The sequence below is a fragment of the Hakea prostrata genome, chromosome 7 (genome assembly GCF_041222555.1).
Source record: "Hakea prostrata isolate BN-2017 chromosome 7, UWA_Hpros_2, whole genome shotgun sequence".
Classification (NCBI taxonomy): Eukaryota; Viridiplantae; Streptophyta; class Magnoliopsida; order Proteales; family Proteaceae; genus Hakea; species Hakea prostrata.
The window spans coordinates 62,547,773-62,557,332 of NC_142606.1; the positions used below are offsets into that span (position 1 = coordinate 62,547,773).

General features: G+C 35.1%; 1 protein-coding gene across 1 annotated transcript; it reads right to left on the reverse strand.

The window, feature by feature from the left end:
* Positions 1-3,601: 3,601 nt before the first annotated feature.
* Positions 3,602-8,580, reverse strand: LOC149011626 (transmembrane 9 superfamily member 7). Its single transcript, XM_089162093.1, has 7 exons — positions 8,308-8,580; positions 7,147-7,311; positions 6,830-6,939; positions 6,519-6,627; positions 6,332-6,444; positions 5,222-5,363; positions 3,602-5,145 (listed from the first exon to the last, which is right to left on the reverse strand). The coding sequence occupies exons 1-7, from the start codon at positions 8,413-8,415 to the stop codon at positions 3,988-3,990; spliced, it is 1,905 nt and encodes a 634-aa protein (XP_089018219.1). The 5' UTR covers positions 8,416-8,580; the 3' UTR covers positions 3,602-3,987.
* Positions 8,581-9,560: the final 980 nt, after the last annotated feature.

The following is a 9,560-nucleotide window of genomic DNA, read 5'->3' on the forward strand; positions in this document are numbered from 1 at the left end:
ACATGATGAGGAAAGAATAAACAGTTGGAAAAATAGATTGATTGTAATGCATTATTATTATCCTATTAGATCCTCGTACTGAGCAATGTGAACTTGAAGTTCAAAAGATAATGCATTTACAAAATATTATGAATCAACTGTCAGATTTGCTGACCTGCTAAGAATTACTAAATCTCATATTCCAACTACAAGTGCTCCAATCAGGATTGATATCCCAGCAGGACAATCTATCAGTGCAAATGAAATTAAACCACGGTTAAAACGTGGAAGATCAATCGGTTCCAATATTAAAATCCTAGAAAATAAAAGAAGCAAATGATCAAGATGGTCATAATATGGACACAATTGATTATGAAGATCCTGAAGGCATAAATTTCTATAAAACCCCAGAAGAGGTTCAGGTACCTGAAAATAATAAAAGGATCTTAATTAGTTTTGTCATTGTAGGAAAAAAATGGAACCGAAAATATAAAGTTGTCGACAACAATTTTTGCATATAATATTTTTGTTGAAATAATGCAACAAGACGAGCATCTTGAATATAAATTTGTTGATGAATATAATGAAGAAATGATTTGCCAAAATGTACAGACGCAATTCAAGTAGAATTGGATTCGCTTGAAAAAGTGGACTTGTAATCCAACATCTGAAGATATAAAGCTAGTGGGGGTACAAATGAGTTTTTGTGCAAAAAATGAAATGAGAAAAAGAATGAAATTGTGATATATAAAGCATGAATTATGGCACAAGAATTTTCGCAGAGGTCTGACATTGATTGCATGGAAACATGTTCTTTTGTGATGGATGCAATCACCTTCAGATATCTTATTAATCTGGCAATATATGAAAATTTTGACATGCGTCTATTGGATATTATTACAGCCTATTTATATGGCTCACTTGAGTGTGAAATATATATGAAAATCAATGAATGATTCAAAATGCCTTAAGCACATAAAAATTCATAGAAAATTTGTTCAATAAGGCTACAGAGATGATCATGACATATATGGTACAACTTCTTTAGTAGATATTTACTAAATGAAGAGTATAAAAATGATCTAATTTAGTATTGTGCTTTTATTAAAAGATATGGATCTGATTTTAATAAGTATATATGAAGATGACTTAAATATCATTGGAATTCCTGAAGAATTTCCAAAAGCAGTGGATTATTTGAAGAAAGTTGAAATAAAAATCTTGAAAAGACAATGTTTGTCTTGACTTGTAAATTGAGCATTTGACGAATGAAATATTCGTTCATCAATCAACTTATACAGAGAATATTTTGAAGCGATTTTATTTAGATAAAATACATCCATTGAGTACCCCAATGGTTGTAAAATTGTTCAATATAAAGAAATATTCATTTCGACCCCAAAAAAACATTGAAAATTTTCTTGGTCCTGAAGAACCATATCTTAGTGCAATTGGGACATTAGTGTATCTTATTAATAATACACAATCAGATATAGCATTTTCTATAAGTGTATTAGCAAGATTTATTTCTTCTCCAATCCGAATACACTAAAATGTTATAAAACATATATTTCAGTTCATTTGATGAATTATTGACATTATGTTATTTATGAATGTGGACATCAACTTACTTATTATGTAGATGCAGGATATTTATCTGATCTATATAAAACTTTATCTCAAAATATTATTTATTCACAAGTGAATGTTAGCTATTTTATGGCATTAAAAACTATAGCTGTCACTTCTTCAAATCATGCAGAGATAATAGTGATTCATGAAGTAAGTTGACAACACATTTTGTCAAGATCAATGATACAACACATTCATTAAGCATGCAATCTTCTACTAGAAGAAGAAATTTCAACAATATTATATAAAAATTATGTTGCATGCAAAGCTCAATTGAAGGGATGATACATCAAAGAAGATAGAATGAAGCATGTTTCACCGAAATTCTTCTTCACTTCAATGAAATGGTGAAATCTATGTTCATTGAATTCGTTAAAGTGATAACTTGACAGGTTTATTTACTGAGGGGTTGCCTACTTCAAATTTTGAGAAGCTAATATATGATATTGGAGTGTGCGTCTTCAAAGATACTCAATGATGTTTTCATCAGAGGGAGTAAAATACGTGGTTGCACTCTTTTTCCCTTCACCATGGTTTTGTCCCACTGGATTTTCCTGATAAGGTTTTTAATGAAGCAACTACCAATACGTATTATTTAGATATGTATACTATTTCCTTCACTAAGATTTTTTCCCACATGGTTTTTTCTTAGTAAGGTTTTAACGAGATACATTATCTATTGATGGACATCCAAGGGAGAGTGTTATAAATAATATTTATTTATGAATGTTCATTACCCCCAAAGAGATTGTACTTCCAATTGAAGATCTCAACTACCTCAGGATGCAATATTGATGAAGATCACGACCATCTCATTACACAATGTTGGCAGTCAATATTTCCATTTTATGCACCTTCTATCTTGTGGGCAATCTATCATTTCAATATCAAGATTTTCTTATTGTGTGTGAGAATCATATATTGTATTTTTTTGTAGATTCTGATATTTCCATATCAGAGAAGGTGCTAGTTCCATTATAAATATGTAATGACTAATTCAATAGAAGTGCTGAATTGATCTTGTTTTTCTTCTTTGTATTATATATTTTCTCTTTATTTGATATAACAGTATCAACTGGTATGTCTTGGTGTGTTTGTTTGTTTCATGGGATATGATATAAGTCCAAACTGAACCCAATATACACCTGAATCAATTCTTAAAATTGACCCTAAACCTAACCTGCATAATTTCGGTTTGGTAATAGTTGTATTTAGGATTTGAATTCAGTGACATAGTTCAGTTCTTGTTCGATTTGCATATTGGGAGCAAAGTTTTAAAGGTGCAGCTTTTGTTGCTTTTTAAATGAAGAATAGAAGGTTAAGATAATGGTGGTAGCAGTTTTGTGGCCTTCGCTACTTGTAGCCACAGGCAACCTTGTAGTATGAGCCGTGTTTCTATGAGACAATGATCATGAGATACTAGGAACAGCGACTTTGACACGAAATGAAACAAAAACATTAGTGTACAAACAAATAACGACAGTCTTTAAAACGTGGAACCTGTAACTGTAAATGTAGCTAAATTCAATTTCAAATCCAGGTTGACTGGTCTATCATCTACCGCCAACCTAGGTTTTCTGAAGTGAAACAGATACCAAAACAAAGTAATTCAATCAAGGTCAATTCAATTAATTCAGTTCTGTTTTGGATTTTCATTATTCAAATTCAGTTTGATGTTAACACCCTTACTGAATGCTGTATAGTATAGTTCTCATTCAACAAAAGGTTAAGCCTAAATAGACCTAACCAAAATTCCTTCTCTTGGGCAGTTGAACAGAAACAGAACTCTGTAAACAGTCCTGCTTTCAAAAGGTCGTCTTCAGTTTCTTTTCAATAGACAGTGTAGCTTCCTTCATCACAAACAGTGAAGTCACACAGTGAAGCAACACTCTCAGCATTAAAATGATATCGGATCAACTATACAACAAACCTGCCAAGATTTTTGAGGTTAACCAACATATGCAAAGGCAAATCAAGAAGTACAAAAGGGTAAAAAGAGAACTAATACTCGTTGGCTGCCTGCTTGCTTAGATTTAGGAAACAACATGATCCACTTCAACGGATTAACACATTTCCAATCAACACCAGGAGAACTACTTTGTAAGCTTCTTCAGCAGAAAATACAGTTCGCAACCCACCCACCCAGGCTCCCCCCAAAAAAAGGTATAAAACAAAGTAATAAAAGGCTACAAAACAGTAGAGTACAAGCCAACGTCCTAAGCTAAAATCTGCAAAATGAAATTCTGGGGAGATGAGCAGAAAACTCTCCATCGAAGATGTAGCTGGCACTATGCAATTTCACAATTCAGTCTCCCAAGCCTCAACTTCAAATCTCATTTTCTGCACTCAATAATATGCACCGGCTAAAGCCCGTATTCAGTCAATTTTCACAGACGAGTAAATCTTCCGAACAAACCAGAAGCATGCATAGAAGCCAATCGTTCCGGTCAACACAAAGAATGCATAGGAGCCAAGCAACATGTACCCAAAGTAAAGAATGCCTGATACCAGCTTCGTTATTTCCAGCTTGGTGAAGAAGTAGAACACAGAGTAAAGGAAAAGATAGAGAGCCGAGGATCCAGCCGTCAAATAGGCTCTCCACCACCAATGGTAGTCTTCACTGCACAACTGGAAGTAGCAAAGCACTATTGTTATCTCAGCACAGGTGATCAGAAGTATGACGAAAACGATGAATAGGAAGCCGAATATGTAATAGAACTGGTTCAACCATATTGATGTCAGGATGAAAAAGAGTTCAATAAAGACTGCTCCAAATGGAAGTATGCCTCCAATAAGTATAGAGAAGACTGGTTTCATGTACCAGGCCTGCTCTGGTATCTGTCTTGGTATCTTGTTTGTCTTCACTGGGTCCTCAATAGCTGGTTTTTTGAAACCCAAGTAACTACCCACAAAAACCAAAGGCACAGATATGCCAAACCATAAGAATACAAGTGCAAACATGGTACCGAAAGGCAATGCACCCGAAGACTGCTCTCCCCATATGAGTGCATTCAACACAAAGAAGATAGCAAAAAGTATACCAGGAAACATGAATGCAGTTTTCAAAGTATTTCTCTTCCATTCGGTACCCTTGAACATCTTATACAAGCGAGCTGAGGAGTAACCTGCAAACAAGCCCATGAAAACCCACAAAAGAACCATGGCAGTCATAAGCCCCCCTCGGTTGGAAGGTGACAAGAAACCGAGTAGTGCGAAAATCATTGTAACAAGTGTCATTCCAAAGATCTGCACCCCTGTCCCCAAATAGACACAAAGCAAACCAGAATTAACGGGAGGCCTGAAAACATCCCCATGGACAAGCTTCCATCCTGTTTCCTCTTGGGCTTCATCCTGTGTCTCCAACTGATTATAGTTGGCAATATCTCTATAGAGAGTTCTCATCATTATCATAGCCACCATACCGGAAAGGAACAGGACAATCATCAGAGAATTGATAATGGAGAACCAGTGGATTTGATCGTCATTCATAAGGAGATAAGTGTCCCAACGAGATGCCCACTTGATGTCACTGGGCTGGAAAAGCCAACCAGATCAGGACTGAAAAGCAGAGGAAAAGAATCATGCGATTGAATTAAAAGAGAATCAGTACCTTGAACGAAACATCATACGTGTATACAACCTCCTTGTCTGCTTCAATCTCCTGTGGAACGGTACTACCTTGAATTATGTTTTTGGTGCATGTTACCAATTGAGTGCTCTTACCATCCCAGGTCTTATACTCGTGATTAATACTGTTTGCATAGACCAAATTAGAACTTAAGAACCAAAGGGAATAAACCTAATGAACTGCCCCCCCCCCCCCCAAAAAATGAGGAATGGACATAATCCATTAGATATCCAAATAGGGGAAAAAATGCAAATCAGTGGTACAAGCACAACTAACTAAGTAATTTGAGATAGCATTACAAAGCAGGTATACCACTGAAGAGCCTATCTGAGGATCAAATACAGAAAGAAAGAGTTTTCTTAGACAAAAAGGATAGCATGGACTAATAAAAAGAGGAACAATTAAAGCAACAAGTTCAGGACAATTTGTTTCCCAGTTCGTACTTTCATATCAAAATTACAAATCATCTGAAACCTTAAGGGTTGCCAATGAGAAAATACTTCATCCATAAACAGGCATAGAAGGACAGGACAAGCATGTAGATTAACAAAAGTGACACCGTAAATAAAACGACACCTAATAAGGCCTTGAATCCATAAAATACAACAATCAGTTTTTTGGACCAAGTAGCTGACAAATTGGAAAATGAGTGTATTAATCCTAAAGATGAAATTAATGGCTTCTAAGCAAGACATAAACAGACATATCTGAAGGGGCCAGGGTAGGTGTGGAATAAGGTGCTTTATCAGAACATTCCTTCAAAGACTTTTCGACTTAATTGCTGACTACCCCCCCCCCTCTCCAATTTAGTAGCACAGTATATACCTCCCATGAAAGAGAATGGGGGGGGGGGTGTTGTGGGGGTCTCCTATACACATACTAATGAACATTTGTTTCTTTCAGATTTGAAGTAGAACATCAACACAACAAATGTTCCCAAAAACTAGATCCCGTTCCTCCCATAACAAACCAACAATAATCACACTGTTACCTCTCCATATAAACAAGTCACAATCATAGCCAGTCATAACAAAAAAATCACATGATCACAAGCTCATATGCAACATAATTCAAATAACAGTAGCACAGCACCTGATTGGAGCAACCTCAAAGCCTACTATGCGAGCAGAATCAGTCTCAACATCCTTATGGTACATGACTCTGAAGCTCAAGTGGTTATTGATAAAATATTTCTCAGTTTTGCTCTGCAAAGGTATGTTAAGCATAAGAAAAAGAGGCATGGGCATTATGTAACACACAACTCTTTTCTGAAACCTACCCCAGTATAGGATCCTTTAAATCCAACACGAAAGCCATGTTCATAAGTTGTAGACTGGCTCCCATCCCTTCTTTGACGAGGTACTGCAACAGGAAGGTTATCCAAAATCCTACAAGTCCATCATATAGAAGTTAGTGAAGTGTATCTGTGTGTTTTCTCCCTCCAATTCAACAAAGAAGTAATACACTAACCATGATGGGTTAAAAATGAGAAAAAATAATCAGACTTACAAGGATAACATCAGAAAGAAGATAAAGCATTACAATTTCACTAAAGTATCTACAGAGTATCATCCAGTTTGAAGTACTTACATGTTCACACGATATTCATCATCAATTTTCTCCTTAAAATTCTTCGCAGTCTCAGCATCAAGCTTTTCCCGACAAGCTATTTTGCAGGACTCTTCCATCCCCATTTGGAACTGGAATATACACAGATATTATTCATTTTTGGGTTGTAGATACAGAGATCATACATTCACACCAATGATAAATTGTAACATATATGCAAAATAAGAAATAGTAAAAGATTCTGAGTTTAAAGCTCATTTTCCTGATTACCACCTTTAATGAGTATATTTGACTCGTTAGAATCTTGAAAATAAAAAAGAAAGGAAGCAGAGGCTCACAGTGTAGACAGAGTTCTCAATGCGGTCACCACGGAGAACCTCTCCTAAATTTTCTGCACTGTTCTGAATTTTTTCAGGCTTGCAATACTTCAGGAAATAATAATCATATGGAAGTTGTGTCTTGGTGGATGAAAGCTTGTTGACTTTTACTGTAAGCGGATCACCCTGTGTGGAACGAAAACCATGAAACCAGTATCAATAATTGATCAATGATTAGCTAAAATAGATATAAGCTCCCACAATATAAATGATTCAAATTAACCACCAATGAATCATAGCAAAGCCACAAGTAAGCATCTTCAGCCAGGTTAACCAAAAATAGATTCCAAATTAGGCGAGGTACCAAATGATACATAAACTAAATTTCAACAATCTTTATGTATTAACAAAATAGAACTGTAAAAAGTGACGCAACACAAATACCCAGTCAAAATCTAAATTGTGAACACAAATGCCAAAAGTTTTCGACATAATTTAACTTTGCAGTGAGAAATGGAATGGAGCACACGGAACAACCTTGAGCATCAGGAACTCTGGCTCCTAGTGCACTTCTATTCCGTTTTTTATTTTACTATTTAATAATAATTGTTATCAATGTTGCATGTCTAATGAAAAACCAGAAGAAAACCAGAAAAGTGGGAATAGCATCGCATTCATAGAAAATAGTTAAAAAATGATGAAAATGGGACTCTAAATAGGTCCATCATTCATACCACCAGTACGCACTAGATGCTAGTTACCCTGATGATCAACTAAATGCAAAGTGTTCATAAACGCCAAAGAGCAAGGAAGCTAGCAAAGAAAATTAACTAAACATCATGGAAAACAGCCGGATGACCCAAAAAAGATAACCATAGCCATTTCAAAGAACCAGAAATCCATTTCAACAGCGAAGCGAGAACGAAAAAGAAAATGCAACTTCAAGGACCAGATCCAAAATGAGTCGCAGACAGATCAAAACCCAAAACCCTAGATCCACGATCGGCCCAAATTAGAAACCCTCGTTATAAAAATAACTAAAAGTAATTTCAGATCAATCAAGAAATCTGGACTCCAGGAAAGACAGAAAAGTATAAAAATATCGGAGATCTGAAGAACTTGAAACACAAAATTGAATATCATGTGAAACGGCAACAGGAATCCGAGTGTAGAACAACATACCTTGTTGAAATCGCGAGGAGCGACACCTGGGAGATAAAAAGATTGCCCATAAGGAATGAAAAGAAGAAGGAAAGCGAAGAGGGAGGCGACAGATGCGAAGCTACCCATCTTCGAGATGGAGATCGGAGACAGAACGGCGAACAAACAACACGAGAGAAAAGAAAAGGTAATTGATTGATAATATAGACTCAGAGAGAAACAGAAAAAGTTCTGGAAAAATGAAATAAAACAACTCTCGAGCGAAAGTTCTTCGAGCAGCCAGCTTGGAAAGGGATCTCCATGCGGCCACTGAAACTATCCTTTATATAAATTTCACAAAAAAAAGATAATTATATAATATTATATCCTTTAAATTTGCAAATTATTATGTTTATACCCTTCAAATTCATTTCCTTGCCTTTTCGTCCATTATTTTTCAAAGATTTAACCCAAATGTAAGAATAATGGTGTTAGGTGATAATTTAAATTTTCAAAATTTTCTAACTACCCTTCTTTACCCTCAAATCGACTCAATTTTCAAGGGGCCAAAAAAAAGGGAAAAAAAAAGAAGAGGGAAGGATGAAGAAAAACCACTAATGATCTTTACAACAGAAAAAAAAATCATTTATAGGAAGATTAGCAAGGATAACTATTTCTTTTCTATTTTAAAATTAATTAAAAAAATTGGGTGAAAAAATGCATTAGATACAGAGGATTACTTTGTAAGTAATGATTGGCACATTTTATCTTCTCGGTGAAGAAGTCATAGATTTGACTCTCCTTGTATATCTAATACTCGCCACCCTTAATATAAAACTACTAATTTTTCAAAAAAAAGGACATTTTTAAGGCTAAAGTATAGCTAAATGGCGTATGAATAGGATAATTAAACAGCTCTAAATATTCTCCCTTAGATTTTTTTAAATTAAATCTCAATCGTTCAATAAAATTCTTATTTCTCCTTTATTTATGGGATAGTTAAGTTTAACCCAATATCATCCGATGGCAGTAACGTCTCTTTCTTCTTCCCCTATTCCTTCTCTAATATGGTTCTTTTACAAGTTCAACACAACTGATTTTATGACGGTAGAAAATTAAAGCCGTTCAATTAACATATTCACATGTCCGTTCAGCTACTACCTTCTCTATTTTTAATATAATAAATTTCAAAAATACTAGAAAAAAGCGTAAGAGTACAAATCTAGGGAGTGTATACATAATTTGCTCAGATAAATGATCTTCTTAAGAAAATTCAAGTGGAGCTCAAAATTTGC

Coding starts and splice junctions, on each gene's coding strand:
- LOC149011626 (XM_089162093.1), bottom strand. CDS start 8,415: ATGGGTAGCTTCGCATCTGTCGCCTCCCTCTTCGCTTTCCTTCTTCTT. Junction 6,940..7,146: donor TTGAGAACTCTGTCTACACT/GTGAGCCTCTGC, acceptor TGTATATTCCAG/TTCCAAATGGGGATGGAAGA. Junction 6,628..6,829: donor GATGAATATCGTGTGAACAT/GTAAGTACTTCA, acceptor ATGGACTTGTAG/GATTTTGGATAACCTTCCTG.